The sequence below is a fragment of the Pyrus communis genome, chromosome 9, assembly GCF_963583255.1.
Source record: "Pyrus communis chromosome 9, drPyrComm1.1, whole genome shotgun sequence".
Lineage (NCBI taxonomy): Eukaryota > Viridiplantae > Streptophyta > Magnoliopsida > Rosales > Rosaceae > Pyrus > Pyrus communis.
This window is the reverse complement of record NC_084811.1, coordinates 22,433,922-22,460,528: the sequence shown is the minus strand read 5'-3', so window position 1 is coordinate 22,460,528 and position 26,607 is coordinate 22,433,922. Positions and strand designations below refer to the sequence as shown.

At 35.0% G+C, this 26,607-nt stretch overlaps 3 protein-coding genes across 3 annotated transcripts; 1 reads left to right on the top strand and 2 right to left on the bottom strand.

Annotated features, from left to right (window-relative positions):
* Nucleotides 1-4,568: 4,568 nt before the first annotated feature.
* Nucleotides 4,569-6,694, bottom strand: LOC137744935 (uncharacterized). The gene has a single exon (XM_068484753.1). It carries the CDS (start codon nucleotides 6,145-6,147, stop codon nucleotides 4,909-4,911), a length of 1,239 nt encoding a protein of 412 aa, XP_068340854.1. The 5' UTR covers nucleotides 6,148-6,694; the 3' UTR covers nucleotides 4,569-4,908.
* Nucleotides 6,695-7,935: 1,241 nt separating this feature from the next.
* LOC137746270 (peroxidase A2-like) lies at nucleotides 7,936-11,348 on the bottom strand. Its single transcript, XM_068486345.1, has 4 exons — nucleotides 11,102-11,348; nucleotides 10,807-11,001; nucleotides 8,576-8,741; nucleotides 7,936-8,481 (listed from the first exon to the last, which is right to left on the bottom strand). Exons 1-4 carry the CDS (start codon nucleotides 11,336-11,338, stop codon nucleotides 8,063-8,065), a joined length of 1,017 nt encoding a protein of 338 aa, XP_068342446.1. The 5' UTR covers nucleotides 11,339-11,348; the 3' UTR covers nucleotides 7,936-8,062.
* An 11,262-nt stretch (nucleotides 11,349-22,610) lies between these two features.
* Nucleotides 22,611-25,217, top strand: LOC137746108 (uncharacterized). The gene is made up of 4 exons (XM_068486176.1): nucleotides 22,611-23,158; nucleotides 23,372-23,460; nucleotides 23,985-24,055; nucleotides 24,240-25,217. The coding sequence occupies exons 1-4, from the start codon at nucleotides 22,862-22,864 to the stop codon at nucleotides 24,977-24,979; spliced, it is 1,197 nt and encodes a 398-aa protein (XP_068342277.1). The 5' UTR covers nucleotides 22,611-22,861; the 3' UTR covers nucleotides 24,980-25,217.
* The last annotated feature ends 1,390 nt before the right edge of the window (nucleotides 25,218-26,607 follow it).

Genomic DNA, 26,607 nt, shown 5'->3' with positions numbered 1-26,607 from the left:
TCAAGAAAGTGAATGCAAAATAGAATTAGGTGGAGATCTCGGGTAGGTGGAAAAGAATAGATTTTTTTTTCCTAATTAAAATGGGTATTCCTTAAGTGGCTTAATAAGGAGACTTGCTTATAACTATTTTGTTTTAAGGCCATCTCCAATCGAGGGCTGGCCAGATGGCTCGTTTTAGCCCTCTGGCCCTCCAAGAAATTAATATTTTAATGAATAGTACAAGGCTATATTTGCCTCCGTCTCCAACCGAGGGCCAAAGGGCCATAGGGCTTGTTTTAGCCCTATCACAAAAAACCGTCTCCAACCGAGGGCCAAAGGGCCAAACATAATTTAATATTTAAATTTAAAAACTACAACAACTTAAATTCAAATCCAACAACTTAAATTTAAAAACTACAACGATAACTGGCCCAAAAAACCAAAAACATTAGAACTTAAATTTAATGAATGGTTTAGGTATTTATAGAAAAAAAGAAAAATAGAATTTTTAAGAATTTAAAAAAAAAAAAAATTGGCCCAAAAAACCAAAAAAAAAAAAAAAAAAAAAATTTGAATACAACAGTTAGCTGACTAGCCGTTGTATTCAAAAATTTTTTTTTAAGCAATCTCTATTTTCTGGCCAGTTCTCTAGCCTTCTCCGATTTTGTGGGGCCCTATTAGATTCCCCAGCCCTCTGGCCTAGCCCTCGGTTGGAGACGGTTTTCGGGCTATTTTCGGCCCTCTGGCCCTTTGGACCCTTCGGTTGGAGATGGCCTAAATGGCTTGACCCAAATGGATGTTGTCTTGGCCAAGTCTTCTAAAACACAAAATAGTTTTCTTCTCATTTGTTAAACATTTGTAGAACCTCAGCCACACGTCCGCAGTTGCACTCTTCTCCTCCACCATATGCCCAAACTTGAGTAGTCCTCAAAGGTCCTCACAACCACTTATCCGAGTTTCTGTGTGGCCCTATACCACCTAGGTCCCTTAAGGCCATCTCCAACTGAGGGCTGGCCAGAGGGCTCGTTTTAGCCCTCCGGCCATCCAAGATATTAATATTTTAATGAATAGTACAGAGCCATATTTGCCTCCATCTCCAATCAAGGGCCAAAGGGCCATAGGGCTCGTTTTAGCCATGTCACAAAAAACCGTCTCCAACCGAGGGCCAAAGGGCCATAGGGCCAAACATAATTTATTATTTAAATTTAAAAACTACAACAACTTAAATTTATGTTGTATAATTTTTATGTTGGTTAATGTTATTTAATGTTGTTTCATATTGTTTAATGTTGTTTCATGTTACTTAATTTAATTTAATGTTGTATAATGGCTTAGGAAGTTATAGGAAAAAAAATAGAATTTAAAAAAAATATGAAACAAATTTTGTAAAATAGAAGTTATAGGAAAAAAATAGAATTTAAAAAAAAATGAAACAAAATTTGTAAAATAGAAGTTATAGGACAAAAAATAGAATTTAAAAAAAAATAGGAAACAAATTTTGTAAAATAGGAGTTAAAGGAAAAAAATGGAATTTAAAAAAAATATATGAAACAAATTTTGTAAAATAGAAGTTATAGGAAAAAAACAGAATTTAAAAAAAAATATGAAACAAATTTTGTAAAATAGAAGTTATAGGACAAAAAATAGAATTTAAAAAAAAATATGAAACAAATTTTGTAAAATAGAAGTTATAGGAAAAAAATTTTGTAAATAAAAAAAAATAAATTAAAACTATGAAAAAAAAAAAAATTAACAAATAACAGCTAGCTGACGTTAGTTAGCCGTTGTATTCAAAATTTTCCCAACTATTCATATCGGTTATAACCAACACTATTGCTCTTATTCATGTCGGTTATATCCAACAGTTTTAAGCAAAAATTTTGACCAGTCCGGAGCTAGTTGGCTGGCTGGAATGGGCTAGCCCTTTGGCCCTTTCAGATTTAGTGGGGCCCACGAGCCATTTGGCCTAGCCCTCGGTTGAAGACGATTTTTGAGTTATTTTCGACCCTCTGGCCCTCTCAACCCTTCGGTTGGAGATGGCTTAATGAATCCTCCAGTTGTTGGGCAATCTGAGTGGCCAAATTAGATGGAGCAGCGTTTGGTTCGTCGAGATGCAGATTGCTGAAATAAGTAACATCAACGCGCATGCAACGACTTGGACAGTTTAGGTGGACTTAAAAAAAGCCCAATTTCATTTCTTTTTTCTAAGTCGATGATCAACCTTCTTTTAAGACAACTTTGGGTTCAGCTTTTCCAAGAACAGTCTGGGCTTGGGTTTAGAATTTTATTTGGTAGAACAAACTTATGGATCAAAATCTGAGCCAGGCAAGTGCGATGTAAGAGTAAAATTTATGATCGGTTGCTGAACTTTCATCCTAGGTCGTATTTGATTTTTGAGCTAAAAGTTTGTTAATTGAGATTCCTGAGTTTAATAAAATGTACATTAATAGTCTCTTCGTGAGATTTTTCGTAAATTTGATTAGATGGCAGAACATAACACCTATAATAAGTGATGGTGGATTTTAGATTCCATGATCAGTCACCGCTAGACCACAAGATTAGTGTATTTTCCCATGCAAAACCTATATTCTCGCATTTGTGTTCAAAAGTGATGGTGGGTTTTAGCTTTCATATTTTCTCGTCCGACGAAAAATTCAAATTTGGTTTTAACTTTTAACAATGGGGTGTGTACATTTGACTAATTAGCCTCTAGCCACAGGTCATGTTAAACCAATGCATGCAATACACCGGTGTCTAAACAGCTAGAACGAGACTCAAAATCTAGTCATGCAAATCCAGTCAATCAATGTGTTGATGAATCTCATATACCTGCGCATTGTAGAATTTATATATATAAGACCGGGATTTCGGTGATTGATCTGAAGGGTGTGCATCTGTTCAGTTGTCACTCAATTGTCACTAACTCAGTGTTTACCTTGGAGACAGATTTCCAACCCATTCAACCTTTGGCCGATCTACAGTTTCAAGTTCTGGTCAATTACAATGAGAGAGGTAAAAACTTTTACCCCACAATTACTTATGATTTACTTATTTACTTTTTAATCACATCCCATATAAAAATGATGCATACTTTCTATCAACATAAAAAAAAAATGACCACAAGATCATCATCTTACAATGAATTTGGAGGGCTAGGATTTGGGAAAGTGGAAAAGGATGTTAAAGAAAGAAAATGAGACGATCCCTAACCAAACCAATGCTGGGAACAAAGATGACGGAGAAGAATAATGAAGAGGGGAAGGAGGCCAAATAAACGAAACTAAAGTGTAAACTGATTCCAAGATAATTGACAAATCATTCTATTAATCCTTTCAGTTTCTAGGATTCGGATTCATTCCACTCCTTTGTGAAATGAAGCAGCTCAATTGATAAATTATGTTTGTCTAGGTCGCTTGTGGAGAGATATTTCAATGTCTGGAACACGGGACAGAACATCACATTGTTGGGCTTTTCTAGCCCATGATAAATTGTCGTAAGTCTATTGGGAATTAATAGTCTTCGAGGATTAAATTGTTTTCCCAATTGGAGTTAGTTTCTCAATTGGAGAAAGATTCATAACTAGATTCCAATTTGAATTAATAATCCTTATTTAAGAAGACTTTTATTATGTCTATGTAAAGGGGCTTTTGTACTAGTTTTGAATAAAGAGCAAAACAATAAATGGTATACCACTCAAGGGATTAGAGTGCGAGAGTATTGTAAAGTATGCGAAAGAAAAAAAAGATAGAAGTGTATTTCTTGTTCTTGTTTTTTCAGGTTTTTTGTCAAGTCTTAATTATGGAGACTTGGTAAGATTATTGATTATACTCATTATTGATATAATGAAAGATTGTTGTTGTTGTCTCTCGTGGACATAGGCACATATTGTTGAACCACGTAAATTCTTGATGGTATTTTATCTTGGTTATTTGTTTTCGATTTCTTGAGTTTCTCATTCTTAAACGCGATATTCTCAACGTACGTCATTGTACAATGGGAGGAAAGATTTTTTATTTTTTTTTCTCCAAGTGTTGCTCCAATTGTATAATAACATGAGGTGTTCCGCTTCGTGTTCCCATCACATTGAAAAATCTCTTTCGCTTGTGATGCCTCCAGCATGAAAAGAAGCAAAAACGTAGGAAAGGACATGATTTTTGATGCAGAATTCATTACCTAGTCCCTACTTTCAGAGTCTGACAAGACAGTTTTATAAACAAAATACGAAGGGTTTAATACATACCTATACAACTTGAGCTAGATTCAGAGTTTTTCTGGTTAAGCATAGAAGCAGATCTAAAGGGTTGACAATAAAATGAGTACTATGTACTTTTCAACGGTTGAGGGACCTGGTCTACCATGAGCATCGCTGATAACAATTTCTTCTAGTTACACATGATCAAAGCTGAAAAAGCTGTATACCCCAATGTCAAGCTTTTGAGCGTTGAATCGAACCGACAGGGTTGGGAAGCAAGGGCAGTTTATATGCCTGGATATCCAAAAAAGAAAAGTACAAGGTATGCAGGTTTTCCACATAATTAAAGGATTAACAGAAGCAAGCAATCTTATAGAGAATTATCCCAAATGACTGCTAGCATAAGAAGTTCACGAGTTTATTTACAATGGAACTATGAAAGCGGCCTACTAGTAGTACAAGTAGTGTACAACGATTTGCCATGCAAATTGAAAGCCTACGATCCTTCGGTTAAGGGAGGATCATTATACTGAAAATCTAAAACCAAATAAATCAAGCAGATAGCGGCGGAAGTTGCATAATCACACCTCAAGAAAATCAAAGGACAAAGGTTACGGCAAAAGGTGAATACTTCCTAGAGTCTGCACTGGGAACGGCATTCAAGGGGGGAACGGGGAATAAAACAAAAGTTACAGAGCACATACAAGATTGTGTTTGGTGAACTGAAGAAGATGCTTTCAGTTCAGTCTTCTTCTTCTGTGGGCACGAGAATCTCCACTGTCCATGTCCGAAACTCTTGACGAATCATTTCTTCTTCTCGAAGACGAAGTTGAAAGGGAAACCATGGAATCAATTTCCACAGCTGTGTCCAGTTGGCTCTCTGAATTTATAACTGCTGCAATACTTGAGAAAGAATCTCTATCATCAACTGGTGCAGGCTGCTGTTCTTGATTTCTACCTGGAGGTGTAGGATGGTTACGATAAAATGACTCAACTAACCTTTCAGCAGAACTCAACGCAGACGAGAAAGAAGATAGTGTTGCTCTGTGCGATTGTGTCCTTCTAAGAAGCAAGGACTGAAGTTGGTGGTTTTCCCTTGTTTCAAGGCCAGACATGTTGCTTTGCGTTATATCCACAACATCATCTGCAAGTGCCACTGGATTTTGCTCTCTGCGCAGTCCTCGAGATGTCAGAATCCTATTTAACAAATTAGCTCTTTCTGCTGTTTCCCGGGCATTCTCAGGCTCTGATGGATGAATAACATCCCGAGTCAAATCAAATCTGTTACCAAGACGGCGAATCATCTCCTCTACTGGAAAAGTTAACGCACTCCTCTGAATGCTTTGTCTCAAACTTTCAACCCGACGTGCATGAGGCCTAAGAGGGATCTTAAGATTTGAGTCGTCATCTGGCTCACGCACATTGTTTCCACGACCATAGATTGGGGTGACATTCTTCATTGTTACCTCTCCCTTACAAACAGGGCATTCCTTTGCATCTTGCACATGTAACCAACGGTAAATGCATGGCCAACAAAACAAATGACCACAACAAGTTACAATAGGGTCCCTAGCCAAGTCCAAACAAATATTACAATCGAAAAAGCTCCCATCACTGCCACCACCCTTTTCAACATCATCCTTATTCACAGAATTCTCATTTTCCAAAATCCCGTTGTTATTTTCACATGTCTTGGACGCTTCACTCGTTCTTTCTTCTGCGGTAACACTACCCTCACCAGGTTGTAATGTACTTGAATTACCAGAATTGACCATCAGTTCATTCAACTCCATGGAAATGTTCCGCCCTTCAGGTGGCGACCATGTCCACTGCCGCCTCACAGCTTCAGCAATTCTGTGAAAAGGCGAATCAATCCAAGTATCCAAATTTACAGGCTCATTCAACATCGAGCCGACATCAGGACCAGGAGCCAGATTCAGGTCAAGGTTCATTGCATCAGATGTCTCCTCACCCATCACAAATAGACCCAAAAGGCTTATTAGATCACAACTTTAACAAACCCAGATCAGAAACCCAAATCACAGAACCACAAAAAGTACCCAAACTGAACAACATTTGGCGCACAGTTCAAAAAGCCCTAATCGTAATTAAAAATACGAACAAATCCGCATGAAACCCCATAAAATTGAAGAAGCCGAGGTGGGAAAAAACCCTAATGGGAGCGAATCAAAATCGGAAACTTCATCCCCAACATAGAAATCAGCAAGTCAAGTTACGATTAGGCCATCAAGTTGGCGACTTTGATGCATTTCTACCATGCTATCAATTTCTAGGAGGTAAATTTTAGGGTTTCAGAAGCAAAGAAAACGAAATACTAAAGAAAATAAACCCCTGGGTCATGATTAAACACCTGGAGTGAGCTCGAGAGCGAGTTGGTGACCGCCTGAGGTGAGTCTGGCCCGAGTCGACTCGGCATGAATGACCCTCTTTTTCTAATCAGCGATCTAGTCCACAGAGAGGGATTAGATGGATAAGTGTGGGCAATGAATTTAGGACCGGGCACTGGGGCAGGAGAGAGAGAGAGAGTCAAGGCTTTGTTTGGGAAGTTGATGATTGTGATGAACGGCTGTGATGGAATGTGCGGACCAGCTTGTACTGCAAATTCCTTGCGTTGGCGTTTAGAGTCAAGGCTTTGTTTGGGAAGATGACGATTGTGATGAACGGCTGTGATGGAATGTGCGGACCAACTTGTACTGCAAATCAAGTGGCTCAAATTGAGTTTCCACTAGGCATTACTTTGGGTACTTTGGGCACCAGAATGGAACTTTCAAGTTCTTTCAACTGACTTTGGAACAACTTAAGATGATCATGTCTCAGGCATTATAAGAAAATCAAATGAATTGAATTGAAGAATCGAAGAAAATCAATTGACAAAAATTAAGAAAAAAATGTGTGAAGTAAAAATATATGTGTGGATAGCACACTCCCTTAAATAATCCCACCCAAGTCATTTCCATACATTGGGCTAAAACAACCATGGGGAGAAAATAATTATTTGGGCCAAATTGCACCTACGAATTAAGCCTGGCTTAATTCACTTGGATCCACCCATGTGCATGGACATGCGCGTCTGACCCCCAAACGCCCCACACTCACACGCAGGAGACGCCGCACTCCAGACGGAAGCATAGTAGGGCCCATGCAACTCCTTGGTTGATCAACGGACCAAATAAAATATGAATGTTGGTTGATCCAACAGTTATATTTCCAACTTTTTTATTTATTTATTTAGGGTATTGTTATTAGCATTTCAAATTTTTCATTTTACACTTCAAACTTTCTATATTTAGAAATAAAACTACACTTGTGAGGAGTGTAGAATGAGATTTTTGGAATGCTAATAATACTTCTCTTTATTTATTTATACTTATAATTCTATGACTGTGATTGAAGGAGATCGAATCTAATAGTAAAAAAAAAAAAAAAAAAAATTACCCAGTGACGTAAATTTTAATCTAATAGCTAAAATCATCCAGCGACCAATTATTAGAAACACTCAACAAACAAATAAATAAATAAAAATAAATAAAAAGATTTAACCATTATTATCCGAATGGGCTCGAAATTAGTGCAACCATGGATCAAACGTGGACACAGTTGTCATGTTATTGGATCGTATAGTTGGGCCATATGTGGGTTTTACAAGCCCGGTAAGTTAATAATTGGTTAAATTATTAGTTACCACTCCCTCTTTAATTAAAAACAAAAAAGGAAAAAGGCAAATATTACGAAATATGCTTAGATGTGCTCCACAGTGGTTATATTATTGCTTATTGGATCGTATAGTTTGTAACACAAAACCTTCATCTATCAAAGATAAATATGACCCAATTATGGACCTAGATGTGCTCCACTCATGCACTCATGACTTTAACCTCCATTGACATTCTTACAATCCAACCTAATCTCCCCACTAGTTCCCACTAGTGGACTGATATTTCCCATATTGATCATCGACCGAGCAAAGCTCTCAAAGAAGGCGCTCTGGTTGCTACTAAAGCTATTAACAATGGAAACTGTGGCAGCCCCTGCCGTCGAAAATAACTCTTGATCGGATTGCAAAAGGCCTTGATTGTTTTGAAGGTTTGTGAAGTAGTTGTTGTCAAACGCATCTGGAGTGCTGAGATCGAGGTTGGCTAGAGCAGTTCCGCTCCCATTTTGTGGACATGTTTGTTGGAGAGTGGTCAAGTAAGATGAGTTCAGTGTTGGATCGGGGTTTCCTGTGCTGTTGAAGTTGTACAATCGATTGCTAAATGTTCGACATTGAGCTCGTCCAAATGTATGTGCCCCTGCAAAACATGATGAAGTATTAATAAAGGGTTAATTAACATGTAATGTAAATAGTAATTAAGTAGAACATTGGTGATTAAGCAACATAGTTACCAGATAATGCAACGAGGTCGTTGGTGTTCAGCCCAACAGCAGAAAACTTGGAAGTAATGTTTGCTAAGCTTTCAAAAGGTGAAGGAATAGAGGTATTGGCTCCAGCCTGGTTTGCTGTTAGGCTGTCTCTTCTCCCTAATAATACATTCCATGCAGGGCCTCCTGACTGCAAAGTAATTACGTCAATCTCATGAACTACGGACGTACTATAACAGCTCAAAGGGTTTTGGTTTATACTCGATTCTTATTCACAACCGAAGTGAAACCCCCTTCCCCCTTCCGCCCCTTTGGATTAGCCCTAACGGTGAGACAATGAGTTAAAGTTTAAAATAAGATAAGAATTCGATTCCCTCCAATGTAATTGAAAAAAAAAAATCCATAAAAACTTCCCTCCTCCAAACTCATTTTCTCTAGCGTATAACCCTTCATATTATATTTTTTTCGAAGGATAATGTTAAGGAGACTAAATTTTTTAAACTAAATTTGCAAACCAAATGATGTGGTTGTTGATAATTAAATTATAATTTAACAGTTGATTAACGTGTTTATTTTTTATTTGTGACACATCATTTGGTTTAAAATTTTGGTCTCCTTAGCATTACTCTTTTCCGAATTAAACATATTGATAAGGATCCAACTAAGCAACTTTCCAAATTAAGTTTGTGTGTTAGTTTTTATATTTTTTGGATCCCTAATGTACCCCCATCTAAGCTAATATGGAAAGGTCTTGTAATTACGTTTTAACTGAACATGTGCGTTGAATTTGGCAAGGTCTTGTAGCCATGAAATCTGGTTCTAGATGTACAATTTAATTTGGTTTTTCTTTTTAATTCCAACATTAAATTTCAATTTGAATATACCTAATTTAGTGTTTAATTTCAACAATATCTATTGTTTAATATTATAAAAAAATTACGTAGAGTATAATTAATTATATGAAAATCATTTACCAACAGCATAATTAGATGAAAATAATTTATCTACTATGAAATTAACTTACCATGTGTTTAATTATTATGAAAATAAAGTACCTATTTTTTATTGTTTACAAAGTTAATGTATGTACTTTTTTTAATTTTTAACAAAGTTAATTTACCTAATTCACTTGTAAGTAAGAGGTCTTAGGTTCAATTCTCGTCAAAGTAAGATTTGAACCCCATTATTGCTAGCTCATTATGAGGCTAAGCCTGCCTCCTCTCCCATTTAGTGTAGATAATATGGTTTGTTCAAAAAAAAAAAAAAATTATCTACGTCATTTTATGGTAGTAATAATAATAATAAAATATAAATAGTACCTAACGAAAACTGACCGCACGATATACAATGAATGACTAAGATGTGAATATCCTAGGATTCCGGATTTGGAGAAGATCCTCATCTTTGTGGGAGTTCACACAAAATCAAAATATATTAAACAAATTAAATGTTTGAAAACATGTAGAAGAGATTTGGTGGCATGATTTTGTAAATAAACACAACTTCATGGACATCTTTTATCTAATATGACATCATATTCAAAATGCATTTTAGCCAGTGGTCCTTGAGGTTGACATAACTCTTTACTTTGATCCCTGAAATTTGAAATCAATAGAAGTGATCCTTGAGTATGTCCACCATCAATCACTTTGATCATTCTATAAAAAATCTCTGTCAAATAAGGACCGAAATAACAAAAATACCCTTAATTTAATAAACAATGGGCCAAAATGATTTGACAAAAATCAAGGGTACTTCTGTCCTTTCCCTTTACTTAATTGATATTTTTCACTTAATGACCAAAATGATTGATGGTGGACAAACTCAGGGACCAGTTCTATCGATTTTAAATCCCAATGACTAAGGTGAGGAGTTATGTCAATCTCAGAAACCATTTTGACTGAAAAAGCCTATTCAAAATTTGAATTTTACATAAAAGTTATACAATATATGTGAATTTTTGTTTGGAGTTTAGGAGTTGCAATGGCCTAACGTAAACAACCTCAATGAATTTCGATTTCCCCTCCAGCTGTAGTGAAGGATATTTTGTTTGGTTTCCTTATTTAAAACGCAACCCCCTCTAGCAAATTGGATGAGCTTTTAGTTTACAACTGAAACACCTTTGATCAAGACATATTGGAAGGGTTTCAATTTCTCTAAATGTGCAAATTGTGAACTCTTTTTCTTAGGAGCTACACACACACACCCCCTTTTTATTAAAAAATGGGCAACATATATATGCCTTGCTGACTCACCAAAGAAACAGAAGCTTCAGCCGCAAGCGCAAGAAGGTCAGCACAAGATACAACACCTGGGCATGAATTTTCCAGAGCAGTCTTGATATTGTCAACCACATCAAAGCCTCGAGTGGAGTTGGTGTTTGGAGCTGCATCTTTCTCACTCTGTTGTATGGTTCCATTTTTGTCCAACAAGATTGAAGCATCACAACCCTGAAATCACATCACAAACTAACAAATTTGAGTTCTATATGTATAAATTATTGCTACAAGTTTTGAGAAAATTTAGTACTATAGATAATATGGTGTTTACATTGACGAAGCAATCATGGAAATGGAGACGAATAAGGCTTGCACCAATCCTCGAATCAGATTGCAAAGCTTGTTGAACCGCACTGCGCACAATGCTTGTCACGTTTGGACAGGTGGTGGAGTAAAATGTAGAGTTCAGTTGAGCATTATAGTTAGGTACATGTAGCAGAAGTAAAACTACTACATATGTGGTTGCTAATGCCAAGGAGTGAGTAGTTGAAGAAGAAGAAGACGACATTTGATTTGTGTGCTACTTAATCAGTACAATGGGTTGCAATATTAGTGGCTAATAATGCACAACTAATTTATAGAGGAGTGTGACATCATTTAAAATTAATTATAGACAAGAAAGTCAAAAAGGGTGAGTAATAATGTTTAACGGACACTGAAAGTCACCTTGCATGTCGCCTTGCATGTCGTGGAGCTTCAATCAAATCTTTGATAGGAGTCAAGATCTACGTTTCTAATATAAAAAGCAAATGTTGTCTATGCTCGGTGGAAAACAATCACGTTTATGCATTATGTGTCGATTCAATTTCCTTTTAATTTTTCTTTTCTTAATACCTTACTATCTAACCCAATAACGCTATTAATCTACTAAAAATACATATAAAAAGCAACTACAACTATGTTGATATGGATTTACTCATCCTTATTTATATTTATTTTGTTACATATACATTAGTTGCTAGTTTACTAATTTATAGTTACAATTTAAGGAATTGAATTGAGAAATAGAATCTAGATTCATATTGAAGTTGTTTATTAAATTTGTGGCATTTGTGTATATTTTAGTTCTTTGAATGAACTTTGCTTTACCAAAAAGAAAAAAAAAATCTCTTTATTCTAAGGCGTAGTTTTATATGCTAGTTAACAATGATGTTGAATTTTAAGAAATTATGTGAGAGCATTGCATTCTCCTCCTTCTTTCTCACAAAGAATTCAATTCATCCAACATAAGGAGCTGAATTCCTTTTTCCTTGTGAGCCCCACTTTCGTTTTGATTCATCCCTAGTAAGTAAACATAGAATACTCTGTGATCAAAATCTAACTCCAATTTTGATTTTGATTACAAATTAATAAATTTCATCATGTGTGGATAAATTGTAGGGGATGTGACTTTTATAGACTAAGATGCTCTCCCTTTCTCTTTCTATCCTCTTCCATCCCTTCATCTCACACTCTTTATTTTGTATTTCTCTTTCTATAAAAAATTAATATAAGATGTTAACGTAGTTTAACCGTGATCGTTCAAATATGAAAAGAAAGAAGGAAAAAAAAGAGAAGAGAAAATCTTTCTCCGACTTTTATATTTAATTGCTGGCAAAAAAGTGAAATAATAAAAATCTTCTCCCCACTGTGTTAATTGATGCATGTTTGCCAAATGAGAGGCTGGAGAGCCGCTTTCACTGTCGGATGATGCTTAATAATTCTCCGCAATCAGAGCGACGTAGGGTATATATGGTGGGTTCATTCCTACCAAAATTCCAGAACTGGGGATATATTTTGCACACAAAGTAATTAATCTCTAAAGTCACTGAAGCGTGAGCAGCGCATGCATGAAATTAATCAAAATTCTAAGAATTTGAAAAAAATAAAAGGTTTTTAATCTCAGTCAAGACCAGCTGGTCTCTTTTGGCATTATACATACACGTGGGTTGGTGAGAGTTGTTATTACTTTACAGCTAACCATATTTTAATGAGATTGATTGGTCAAATTTGTCAATCAAATGGTGTTGTATATATGGGATTAAGATTCTAGCCAGATTCTTTTTGTAGGGATTTTGAGAATCAATCAATTGTGTTTGTTCATCGTACATCGTGTAGTTAGAAATCATTTAAAATTAAATATAAACTGTATCTAACTGACCGCATGATGTACGATGAACGGACACGGTAGATTAATCCTCAAGATCCCCACAAAGAGAATCCGGAGAAGATCCTCATCCGTTTGTATGCATGTCAATGTCTATCTAGAAATATGAGGGTTGGGTAATATTATGTTTATGTGATAGGAAAAAGATTCTCGTCGGATCCTTTTTTTGGGGATTCAGTGATCATGACCGTTCATCGTACATCGTACGGTCAAAAATCATTTTAAATTTTAAATTTTAAATTAGATATAAATATTACCTAACAAAAACTAGAGAAAAACTTGTATGGGGCTTGGCTTGCCACTAGACTTCGCTGAATGACATTACAATCCACTTAAAACTTGCCACGTGGCAAGTCTTAAATATATTCTTTTATCATTCTTTTATATTTATAATTTTTATAATTATTTTTTTAACTAATTAATATATTATATATATATATATATTAATGTTATGTTTCCTTTTTTATTTCTTTCCCCCTATTTTTTTTCTTCCCAAATCCTCCCCTACGGGGCAAGTCTTAAATATATTCTTTTATCATTCTTTTATATTTAAAATTTTTATAATTATTTTTTTAACTAATTAATATATTATATATATTAATGTTATGTTTCCTTTTTTTATTTCTTTCCCCTTATTTTTTTTTCTTCCCAAATCCCCGCCCCCAACACTTTGTTTTGCCGTAGGTCATAGGACTCCCTCCCCTTTCTTTCTTTCCCAATTTCATTTCTTTCTTTCTTTAAATAAAATAAAATAAAGTTATGCACCCACTCCAAGTTTACCATGTAAAGCAACCAAGTATCTGTAAGCTTCAGCGTCTGAATGCACCACCATTCCGATTTTCAGATCTTCTTCAAACTCCATTGCCTCAGCAGAAACCTAACAATTGAAAAAAAAAAATCAAAGATTAGACTAATATATTAATTAAAGACTCATAATAAAGAAGGTAGCAAACATAGAAGATACCCTAATTCATATTATAAATATAAAAAATCCAAAAAAACCTCACCCGAACCCAAAAACCCCCAATTAAAAGAAAAGAAAATAACCCTACTACATCTATATATGTGGTTTATTCATGTCACATGATCAAAGCAACTATTGTATAAAGAAAGAAAAAAAACTTACAGATTCTTAGTTGCTTTCCATGATATAATTGGAGTGGGTGTAGAACCTTTTTTTTTTTTTTTTTTTTTGTTTTTAAAAAAGAAAGAAAGAAACGAAACTGGGAAAGAAAGAAAGGGGTGAGAGTACTGAAACCTAAGATCTACGGCAAAACAAAGTTGCCCCGGGGGGTGGGGGGGTGGGGTGTGGGGTGGATTTGGGAAGAAAAAATATAGGGGGAAAGAAATAAAAAAGGAAACATAACATTAATATATAATATATTAATTAGTTAAAAAAATAATTATAAAAAATTTAAATATAAAAGAATGATATTTTATATAAAAGAATGATAAAAGAATATATTTAAGACTTGTCACGTGGCGAGTTTTGAATGGATTGTAGTGCCACTCAACGAAATCCAGTGGCAAGCCAAGCCCCACACAAGTTTTTTTTCCAAAAACTAATCGCACGATTTGTGATAAACGATCATAATCACGGGATTCCCAGGAAAAAGATTCGGCTATCCTTTTCCTATGTGATAGGGTCAATGTATATATAATTATATATACAAGTACAAATTATTTAAAGTTTTTGGGAATTATAAGACCTGGCCCAATAAAATTCTAACTAGATTTTTTTACCATAAACTTGGCGGCCTAAGAAAGCAAAGGTTAGACTGAAATAGTGGAAAGCAAGGTTCCAAAAGGTCATTGGTGAGAATATCTGCAAGTCGATCAACAGGGGCAACACGTTGTCCCTTGTGAGAGCCAAGCTTGACACGTTCTCGAACGAAATAACAATCCAACAGACTGTAGGAGGTAAAATGAAATTATGTGAAGAGAAATGGGGCATATTTTAGAATAAGATGATATTAGCACAAAAGAATGACATTAATGATGACATTAATGGATGATTAGTTGGAGTTTCTCTAGTCATTTGCCAAAAAGTTTAGGGTTTGTTCTGTATCCTATTTGAGTTCAACTTTTTAAATTCAAAAACACGTTTTGAGTTTTAGGCCTTAAATTTTTGTTTAGTAGGACTCTCTCTGAAAATTAGATTCAAAACTAACTTAAAAATATAAGTTATTTCTTAAAAACACTAAAATTGAGTTTTTAGAATTTTTCTGTTTTTTTGCTTTCTTTCCTCAAAATCCTTCTGTTTTTTTTTGCTTTCTCACTCTTCACTTCTTTTTCTGCTCTCTCGTAACCCTCTCTTTCTTCCGTCTCCTCACTATCTTTGTCTACTCTCTCTCATCACCGTCTCTTTCTTCCCTCTCCTCACGACCTGGCCCTCTCCCTGTCTTTCTCTCTCCTCATCCACTATTTCCTCTCAAACTATCTTCTCTCATTTCCAATTCTATCTCTCATCCAATTTCTGTTCAAGTTAGTTTGAATTCAAACAAAAAAAAAATATTAAAATTTTTTTTTTTAACCAAACAGGTTTTTGAATTTTTTATTTTAGGACATTCTTTGAAAAATGTTTTTAAGAATAATTAAAGTTTTTTTAGTAGAATACCAAATGAGCCTAGTTTCTTGCAAAAATATGATTAACGTAGGCTTTTTATATTATTAGTAGCATATATAGCCAAAACTAATCCTTCAATTTCAAAAATGTCTATTTTTATAAAAAGAAGTGTTATTAGCATTCTAAAAATATCATTTGGCACTCCAAACTTTCTATAATTAGAAGGAAAAATACACTCGTGAGAAGTGTAGAATAAGATTTTTGAAGTGCTAATAACAATTCCCTTTATAAAAACTATCAATTATAACAAAAATGTGCTTGAATAGACTTAAATGCTCAAAACTTAAAAACCAAATTACACTACAACAAAAATCCTTACAGTTCCTATACTATTTGGTTGTCACCGAAAAACACTAACTTGACTACTGGAAAGTAAGCTTCACCACAATGGAAATATCTAAAATACTAACAATAGCCACCGCCTCTTTCATGGGTTCTAATTCCCCCAACTTGGTACGGGTAATTTGACTAAAACCTTTGAATTCTAAAGAAACTCCCATATGATTTTGATTGGAGCTCTTTGGCTTGTTTTACTGATGATTTCATTTAATCATTCTAACTGCTATATGAGTTGTCATTGATGTGGGTTTTCTTAATTTTCTTTCCACCAAAACTTAATCATCTTCGCGGAATTCAGTTGCCGATAATATTTCCGGTGATAAGCCATAAAATTCAATTGCTTTGTATGTTGTATAGGTGGGTATTGGATCAAAGGAAACATTTTACTTCTTCGCTAGCATTAAAGAAAGCTACGATTGGAATTAATAGGTTCACTGTTCATATACGCCAATAATAATTTTTACTCAGTGAATCCAGATCCATTCATCAGCTTACAAAAGTTGCATATTTTTTTGTTGTTGGTGAATGAATCGGCAAAAGTTGCATACTTTTGTCTCAGAGGGTTTAGACTTCAAGGTTTATATTGTTCTTTATTTTCAGGCTATTTGAGTTTTTTTAGTGTAGTTTTGGCTAAATTTGAAATTATTTACAAAAATTGACATTTATGAAAAAACAATATTTGGCTACTCAAAGATGAACAGGAACTCCTACTCAAAATTTCTCAAAATTGTTCGTTATCAATTTATAGAAGTTCATGTTTATAATCAAAACCGTTCATATTATAAATCACCCTATACAGATTGCATCTGTAAAAAATCAATTAAAAATAAGGTCGTTTAGTCATCAAAATGTTTAAAAACAAATGAACGGTATTGGTAAAAGCATTACGAACCATTTATGTATTTGCTACAATAGATTGACTAAACGGCCTTAGTTTTAATTTATTTTTTGTAGAAATGATTTTTACAATGTGATTCATAGTATGAGCGGTTATAATCATAAGCACAAAGCTCTGTGATTAAAACACTAAGAGTTTTGAGCAGGAGTTCCTACTCATTTTTGAGTAGGCAAATATTGTTCTTTATGAAATTGAGTATTAAATTTTGGCCATTTATGATAAGTACTCATCATGTACAATGCTGAATATACCCCACATTAAAATTTAATATTAAATGACTTATATACCCTTCTATACAACAACAATTTCGACCTTCTAAGACCATCTCCAATGGTGACCTAAAACCTGAAAATATTTAGCCCAGAAAATTTAGGTTTTAGCCCAGAAACGGCTTTTCTACTCCAACTCTTCTGGCTTAAAATTTTAGCCCCAGATTATCAAAGAATAAATTAAGGCTATTTTTTTTAAATTAACTTTTTTTTTAAAAAAAATTTATGTAGACTATCCTAAATTAATTTTATGAACATTTTAACCTAAAAAATTTTTAAATTCCAAAAAATTTTGAAAAATCACTAAATCAATACATGAAAATCAAGATAAACCACATAAACTTAATACCAACGACGTTTAATAAACCACATAAACTTAAAAAATAAAAAAGACAATTAATAAACCACATAAACTTAAAAAATAAAAAAAAAACAATTAATAAACTACATAAACTTAATACAATCGAAAACTCATAGACTACATAAACTTAATAATGATATTCACCATCTTGACTTGGTGATGGACTTGGGAGATAGTCTTGAGATGAATCATCATCTTGAAATATACTTCTTGTGGCATTCCTTCGTAAAATTTCCTTTTGCTTACCACGTAAGTATCTCTTCATCTCTGGAGTGTATTTGTCGAGGTCCTCCATTATCAAATTTGTTTCGTACCTTTCTTGCTCCCTATCCCCTTGTTCCTTCATGGCCAAAAGCATTTGGGCCAATTATTCTTGCCGACGGCACTGGATTTCGTTCATTATTGCCATTTCGCTAGCAAATTGTGCACGTGTTGGATCTTGGGACTTCCCTTTTCTCTTTACTTCCTTTTGCTTATCTCTACCCGGGGGCCTTGCAAAAGAAGAAGTTGGGGTCATTTGTTCGACACATTCATTGTCGGCAAAATTCACACCTTCATTGACATCATTTGGGGGTGGGGCTTCATTATGAAATAATCTTCCACATTGTTGGTTCGCATCGGTTCCCCACCTCGGACAATCCTTGAGGATGTTCCTAGCATGATGCAACTTAAAAGCTTGATTTTTTGGTGTAGTTCTTTTCTTGTAAATTGCCATTTCTTTGTCACCCTATGCAACAAATACATAAAAACAATTAGTTGCAAAATACTATTATGTACATGACAACTAAAATATCAACAAATAAACTCACAATTTCTGAGGCGCCCCTTCCACTAGGCATGTCAACCATGGCTCTCTACAAGCTTCATTTCCATAAAGTATATGCTTTGTTGATAATCTGCCACCGATCATAAACGCCACCAACTTCCCGTCGACCGGCGTTGGAGTTTTCATGGAACTTATCAATGATTTTACCCCATAAAATCTTTCTATTTTGATTGGTGCCAATGGTACCATCTTCGCTAATCGAAATCCATGCCAAACATAAAGCAATATCTTCGTCAAAGGTCCAATTACGACCTCTAACATGCTCTTTTGCCATCTTGAAAATTCTAGAAACGAGAATAAATGGTATAAAGAAAAATTGGAAGAATTGTAGGAGAAAAGTGAGTTTTGTGTGGATGTTTGAACAAATACATAGGTATTTATAGAGTTTTTGGTTGAATTTTAAGTTAAATAATTTTTTAAAATTATTTTAGCCGTTGGATTTAAATTTGGACCGTTAGATCTTTTTTTTTTACCGTTATATTTAATTATATTTGATCTAAGTCGTTGGATTCAATAAACACATAAATATAAAACTAAAAAAAAAAATTGAACCTGGACCGTTGGATTAACCAACGGCCCATTTAAATCCAGCCGTTGGATTGAAAAAAAGTAGCCGTTGGGCTACACAGTGGGCTGACACCAGGGGGACAACCCCACGTGGGTGGGCCAGCTTGTGTCAATCTCAGTTGAATTGTGGGTGGTCTGGCGCGTGGGAGCTAGGCAATGGGCTTCACAGCCCTTGTTTCAGTCTCAGTTGGTGGGACCATTTTGCTTTGTGGCCTAAAATTGGGCTAGTATTTGGCCTCAAAATAAGTTTTAGGTTTTAGGTTAATTTTAGGTCATGGGTTGGAGTAGATTTTTTGGGGGGGGGGGGAAAAGGAAATTTTAGGTTTTAAGTCATTGTTGAAGATGGTCTAAAGGTTTTAAAAAACATAAACAACCATCCCCCCCCCCCCAATTATAGCACAAAATTCTAACCAATAAAACTACAAACATGTTAATTGAAAAACATTATTTTTTTACTAATGGAACACTAACTCAACGTTTTAGAAGCTTCATATCAGGTAAAACTTCAAAATTTTCATTGTTTTAGTAATTCCACCAAGATCGGTGTCCCTATATAAAGTGAGAGATAATTCTTTCGATAAAGAGAATTTAGGGTAAGATCGAATTCGTTTAACGAATGCTGAAGCTTTTAGTAGTCTAAATCTGTGAATTAAATTACATATACTGCAAAGAGCAAAAGAATTGCTGCGTATACAAAATACTTGCGTTATTTAATCTATACGCCTGTGTTATTTAAGCCTTTCTAATGTACCTGCGGCCTGCCTACAGCAGGTTTCTAGGAGGCCTTTCTTTTGCTTCCCAAATACCTGCTTGCGGTTCCCAGGAAACAATAATATTTATTTAAGCCTAATATCTTGAATAAGACTAAAAGTTTTAATAAGTTTTTCTGTTTTTTGTTTTGGTACGAATTAAAATGCAGAAACAAAAACTGCAGAGATTGTTTAGCACCAAAGAGCTAGACACCTCTTCTGGCTCTCCCCATATGTCTCGCTTGCAGGCACAACTGCACACACCATTTTCTGCGGATATGATCTTAAAACAAGAAGAAGGGTACTTCCATGATCTTTCATTTGCACCTAATGCAAAAAAATATGGAGTGTATATAGAAAATGTGGGATTATGTATAACATATAATGTGTAGATCGAGAGTATGGGGTTTGAGGATATATAAAGAAGTATGTGGGGTGTATTAGGATCTTTAATTGTCACTTAGTATTATAGTCTAGTGGTATTCCTCTTCACTTGTAAGTGACAGGTCTTAGGTTCGATTTTCGTCATAGACGAATGAGAACCACATTATTGCAAGCTCATTGTGAGGTTTAGCCCACTCCCTCACCCTCTTAATATAGATAAAATCGTTAGTTAAAAAAAAAAAAATTTAAGAGAAAAAATAAATATGGTGTGTATTAAGTATATAGGGTATATTCAACAATAAGTGGGGTATTAATACAACCCTTAAAGTAAGGTTTTTTTTTTTTTTTTTTGGTCAACCAATTTTTAGCTTACTGGACTAGACGTTGGCGCAACCATGGGTCTCACATGGACACAGAGGTCATGTTATTGGATCGTATATTGGGCTATATGGAGGTTTTAAAGGCCTGGTATTTAACAATTAAGTGGATAAAAAGCCCAAAGAGTGTGCTTCAAAGTTTGTTCTTCACTTTTTATTTTCGGTTCTTCTCCTTCAAATGGGAGTTGAAGTGAACAAGAAATGAGACCAAGAAATATAGAACAGTTACAAATACATTAATTATGATGCAATGAGAAAATCATGAAAACTACATTTCAAAACTCCACAAAAACAACCTAAAAAATAAATCTTTTGTATCGGTAATCTTTCCAAAGAATAGTAATTATAAAAGACATCGTTAAACTATAATTTTTTTTTACAAAACACTTCAAGAACTTAATCGAAGAAAAAAAAGTACTCCTCATTTTATTCACATGTCATGCTCTTAATTGATTATTAGTTATGAAATTCTTCTAGTACGATTCCTTCGTTACGAAGCCCGTAAGACTTTTTTCTTCTAAAATATTGTTCTGAAGTGTTTTTTTATTTTTTTATTTTCCTTTTTCTAAAACATGACGTTATCAAATACTTGTACGTGGAAAACACTTGCAAAAGTCCAAAAATTAGTTTGTTGTAGTGACTAAGTGAAGACAAAAACCCATATGTAAGGTATATCTCTCACCTACGAATTAATAGAACATAAATATATCTAGTTAGCTTTCTCCTTGTCAATAGCGATAGAGAGGGGAAATCGAACACCAAATCAATATGCATTTTATACATTCTATTACAAATACATATTACAAAAAATTAAGCTATTGTATATACTAAATATGTGGACGATCAACCATTTAGTACTACGGTCTTAGGTTCGATTCTTACTAAAAACGAATTTGAACCATATTTTGCCCATTATGAGGCTTAGCCAACTCTTAACACCCACTTGGTGTAAACATTGTCATGTGGAGGGTCATGATTCAAGTATTAACCCAAGTAATTATCTTTTTGTTTCCTCCTAATTAATGTGATTAAGGTATGTGATTAGGCTTATAAAAAAATTGGCATGCGATTTGGGTTCCAATCCCAATATTGATCTTGGAAGCATAGCGGGTTGCTGTCCCCGTAGAAGTAGACTAATGACTACACCAAATACACTCAACGTCTACGCAAAGGCAGGGAGCCACTGTCCAGTGTCCACATCTGAAACCAGGAACAGAACTTTGCACATGAGCAAAAGAGCTTGTGGATGCATTGTTCTTCAGCCTTGGAAACACTACCACAAAAAACGTTTCAAATTTCTCCATACCCATAAAAATTAGAAGAAAATATCAGACCTTGATTTTTATATCTTTAAACAAATATCTAGCGGTTAAACACCGATATATTACATTACTTCGAGGCACTGTAAAATATCCAAAAAATGAGCAAAAGAGACTTGCACAACACGAGAATAACGCTATCGTGATCTTTTGTTGAGACTTCATTGTTCATAAAATTTGAAAATCCCCATCTTCCTCTATGCTCTTCTTTTTACTGTCACAAATTGCACCAAATAAGAATATACGGTGGATACTGGATAGAGGATGGTAGTGGGGAGAGTTAGGAAACTAGTTTTCTTTTTATCCTCAATTTCTTTGAAAAAAAATAAACAAAAATGCTTAAATCATTTTATAATATTGACATGAAAATTGACGTTAAACTGTAAAATAACAAAAAATTCATAAATAATTTCATATTTGAGAGAGTTTCCTTAACATTTCAAAACAAAAATTAGAAGAAAAATCAAAGAAAGGCATCTGATCTAGGTTGTCGTTATATCTCAAAGGAAAGGGAGCGTCTCCGAATCCCTTGCTCCTAATCCACCAAGTTCAGAGGTCATGGCTATTGAAATTTGATTCAACGGTTAAAGTTATTATAACTTTTAAAGTGAACCTTTATTTATAGCTGTTAGATCAAATTTCAATGATCTGGATTCTCGAACTTTGTAGATTAGAAGAAAGGGATTCCACGAGGATCCCTTTCCCATCTCAAAGGGTATATGGGACCCACCAATGCGTTCTTAAAAGTATAAACGATAAAACTACCCACTCCCATCATTTTGTATTCTCTTCGTCCTCCCCCTTCCACCCTGGCAGTAATCGTCCGTACCCTGTCCCCCTCGCTCCTCTCCTTTACCGGCTACCTGCTCAGCCTGTCCCACAGGTGTGCAGCCCCTCCTCCACTCTCCATCTCCTTCCAATTGACTGTCCCACACGTGCCACCTCTCTCCCTCCCTCTCCTCTCTTTGGTGCAACAAATAAAAGTTTGATACTTTCTCTCTCTTGGAGTAGTTTTTGACATGGTTTTGGGTTTTCTTGCACCCCCGCTCTCTCTCTAACTTTCTCTCTCTAGAACTACATCTTTTCTCTGTGTTTTTGTGTGATTGAAAGCACCAGAATCTGGCCTGAGAAAACTCAAATAATAATATCTCCTTATCCGAAAAAATACCGATGAGGATCCGGAAACGACAGGTGCCCTTCCCTCTGTCGTCTCTTTCTCCGGTGCCTTTATCAGATCCCCTCCTCCACGACCTCAACTACTCACCACCACCCGTGGTGCAACTCAACCACCGCCATGATCCTCCAAATCCCTCCAACCCAGTAGAGAAAACTACCCATGTGGGCCATCCCCATCCTCAGCCGTCCGATCAACACGTCTCGCCGATCGGACGAGCAGGCAAAGGTTGGGGTTTTGTTGATGCTGCTGGAGATAATAAGCACAAGGAGAACAAGCAAGCTTGTGGTTTGGTTAGTGAAATTTAATGCTCACAATTCACAACCCTTTCGTTGGTGTTTTTTTTTTTTTTTTTTTTTTGTGTTAATTACATGGTGGTGCACTTTTGTTTGTGTTGATTAATTTCATGGTTCTCTCAATTTGCACCCATCATTGGGGTTTCAATACAAGGCTACATATATGTATATACATATATAGTATATATAATACCTGGTGTAATTTTGCAGGAGCACCCATTGATATTGAAAGGGGAAGAAGATGAGAGAGAATCAAGAGAGGGAGGAGATCAGAAGGGAAATGAGGATGATGAAATCAGGTAACTAAGATAGATGGAGAAAATAAATAAAGTTATCAATTCTTTCAATATTTCATGTAATCTCTTCTCATCTTTCATGAAATTTCTTGTAGTAAAAAAGGTCAATAGAAAGGAGACTTGATTTATTTACCTACCCACCTTATTAAAAGTAAAAATAAAAGGAGTGAAAAAGAGAAGAAAATATTTTTAGTGTAAGTGGAAATACTGTTTTTATATCAGCTTTGGCTAGCCACCAATACCTTCCCATCTAATCTAATCCTTTAGCTAGCTGCTCCTTTTTATTTATTTATTTTTATTTCCTTCCTCCTTATATTTGGCCTAACAAATGTACCCATGCGGTGCACGTTAGCATAGGTTAATATAATATGGTCCCCGACACCGTAAACTCTAACTATATATATACATGTTGCACTTCTTATTTTCTGGGTTACTTTTGCCCTTTTTTCCCCTGGGCTAGAATTTGATCTACGTATCGTGTGTGGTTGTTGGTCCATCAATCTTCTGGGTGTGCTTCTTTCTTTTAGGGAGGAAAGCATATTGGTTGCAGAAACATTAATGGGGTTTGCTTCGGGGTCGTCTAGTTCTTCTCACCCAGGTGAAATATTCATATTATTTCCATATATATATATATATATTATATACACAAATTATTCAAGAAAATTTAAGTCTCTACCATTTCTTGCTTGCATTGTATCAATTATTGGTATTCATACTGTGAATGTTGGTGGTTTGCACTCATCTATGTATGTATATATATATATATATATATGTATGTATAGCTTCTGGGAGTTGGTTTCAAGGAGAGAGAGCGTTTCCATTGAAGAAGCGAAGAGGGAGCTTCGAGAGTGGAGCGAATAATATCAGACAGACGAAAATGGATGATCAGAAAGACAAGAAATCAATGAAAACGAAGACGAACAAGAAAAGTGTACCTCGACAGCAACAAGGTGAAGATGATTATCAGAAGCAAGACGATCATGTCAGTGATGACAATAGAGTCAGTAGTGGTGTTAGTGCAACAAGAAAGAGGGCAAGAGGAGGTGCACTCATGGAGGGGTCGCGGTGCAGTCGCGTTAATGGAAGAGGATGGAGGTGTTTCCAACAAACACTTGTTGGGTACTCTCTTTGCGAGCATCACTTGGGCAAGGGTAGGTTGAGGAGCATGAATAGTGTTAGAAGCCGGTCGACGGCAGTGGCAACTACTACTACTACCACTTCTACTATTACTAGAGCTGCTTCCACTGAGACTGAGTTGAAGCAATTATCAGTATCTAGAATATTATCCTTGGAGTCGCCGCGGAAAGAAGACACCAAAGCTGTTGTGCTGCTGGATGATCGTGATATCGGTGAAGGTAAAGGAAATGAAGGTGAAGAGGAAGAGAAGAAGCCATTGCTGGTTACAAAGAAGCGGATGAAGCTTGGGATTGTTAAAGCCCGATCCATGAGCAGCTTGCTAGGTCAAACAAATAGTAGTGCAATTTCAGTAGTGGCTGATGAGGATGAGGATAATAACAAGTAGGTCAAAACAAAAGGATATGTGGGCAAATAAATGGGGGATTTTATTCGTTGTAACTCAGAGAGAGAGAGAGAGAGAGAGAGAGAGAGAGAGAGAGAGAGAGAGAGAGAGAGAGAGAGAGAGAGTATTTGAGGTTAATTAATTTAGGAGTGTGAACTTGGTGCAACTAGCTTCAACTTGCAATATGTGAGAGATTCTTATATATATAAACAGATGCTGGATAAAGTGTTGGATTTATCATTGTCGTCCTCATCTTTTTTAATCTTTGTGTTTTAATTAGTGCTTTTGTTTAGTATTAAACAATAAGTACATGCGATCAGGTCTATTTAATTTTTAATATATCGGAAACTATACTTTAACTAAGAATTTTATATAGAATGTAGGAACTACCTCAGGAGAGGACAGAGACCCAGTTGTTACTGTGTTCTTTTGGGATGGTTTGTATGCCCTCTCATCCCATACCCTTTCCATCCCTCTTATATTTTGTGGTCACGATTAAATTACATTAACATTTTGTATTCTCATTACTCTTTGTCTTATTATTTCTATAAAAAAAAATTAATATAAAATGTTAATGTGGCTTAACCGTGACCACAAAAATAGAAGGGGATAGAAAGAGTATGGGATGAGGAGGACAGACAATCCAGGTCTGTTCTTTTGACCCAAGCTTAAGTATACTGTATTTTGTTTTATAGTTGTCTATATATCTCAATTGAACATGATGGTTTTATCAGTTGTGATGGATATTAATCAGATGGTATATAACACACCAACTTTTTAAACAATAGTTCTCCCTAGATTCTACTATCGTATGTGAGACCTAACTATATTAAAAAGTATGTCGGTTTTGCATTATTCTCTTTTAAATTGAGATTTTAAAATCAAGTTTCTTTTCTAAATAATTAATGACAAGCCACATAAATAACATAATTTATGTTCAAATAACGACTAATATATATATATACACACACACAAACGCTTTTCACAAGTTGTTCACATAAATTACTATATATGAAGAATTCATTGTGAGAGGAATGATGTATGCACTCGTTTGTTTATATCTCGAATTAATTGATGAACATATTCAAAGTAAATTTGGTCATTAGTAGGAATGATTTGTGGATTAAGAACAATTAGGTCAAGTCTTCATTAAGCTTTGATTAGGTAATACAAAACTCAAAGAAACATTTACCATGTAATTGTTAAGCCCTAAGGCTTTTTTTTTTTTATAATTTTTTTTATAAATTTGTTATTATTAAGGAGAAGAGGAGAGTTTAAAACTATTATAATATTTCAGTCCTCAATTTATTTTAAATTTTCATGTAAAAGCTTGAGTCGATGGTGTATTGTATCCAAGTTGAGATCTATTTAAATCCCCACAATTATTTCAAGACACACGAAAACCACACACCAGTTTAGGCATTGCTTTTGGTTTTTCTTTTTTGTTGCCTAGGTAGTATTTTCATAAGCATGCAAGTGACAATTATTATTGCTCACCCAAAAAAAAATTTATTGAAGAGGTTGCTTCAGACATGGATCATCACCCATAGACTCGTAAGGTTGACTAATATAATCATAATAAAGTCTTCTAATTAATTGACAAAAAAAGTCTTACAATTAAACTTAGTTAA

What these genes read in the sequence shown, in the direction of transcription:
- LOC137744935 (XM_068484753.1), bottom strand. Translation starts at nt 6,147, where the DNA reads ATGGGTGAGGAGACATCTGATGCAATGAACCTTGACCTGAATCTGGCT.
- LOC137746270 (XM_068486345.1), bottom strand. Translation starts at nt 11,338, where the DNA reads ATGTCGTCTTCTTCTTCTTCAACTACTCACTCCTTGGCATTAGCAACC. An exon ending in TCCATGATTGCTTCGTCAAT is followed by an intron (nt 11,002 to 11,101) that starts GTAAACACCATA and finishes ATGTGATTTCAG; the next exon opens with GGTTGTGATGCTTCAATCTT. An exon ending in CGACCTCGTTGCATTATCTG is followed by an intron (nt 8,482 to 8,575) that starts GTAACTATGTTG and finishes CATGTTTTGCAG; the next exon opens with GGGCACATACATTTGGACGA.
- LOC137746108 (XM_068486176.1), top strand. Translation starts at nt 22,862, where the DNA reads ATGAGGATCCGGAAACGACAGGTGCCCTTCCCTCTGTCGTCTCTTTCT. An exon ending in ACAAGCAAGCTTGTGGTTTG is followed by an intron (nt 23,159 to 23,371) that starts GTTAGTGAAATT and finishes GTAATTTTGCAG; the next exon opens with GAGCACCCATTGATATTGAA. An exon ending in AATGAGGATGATGAAATCAG is followed by an intron (nt 23,461 to 23,984) that starts GTAACTAAGATA and finishes TCTTTCTTTTAG; the next exon opens with GGAGGAAAGCATATTGGTTG.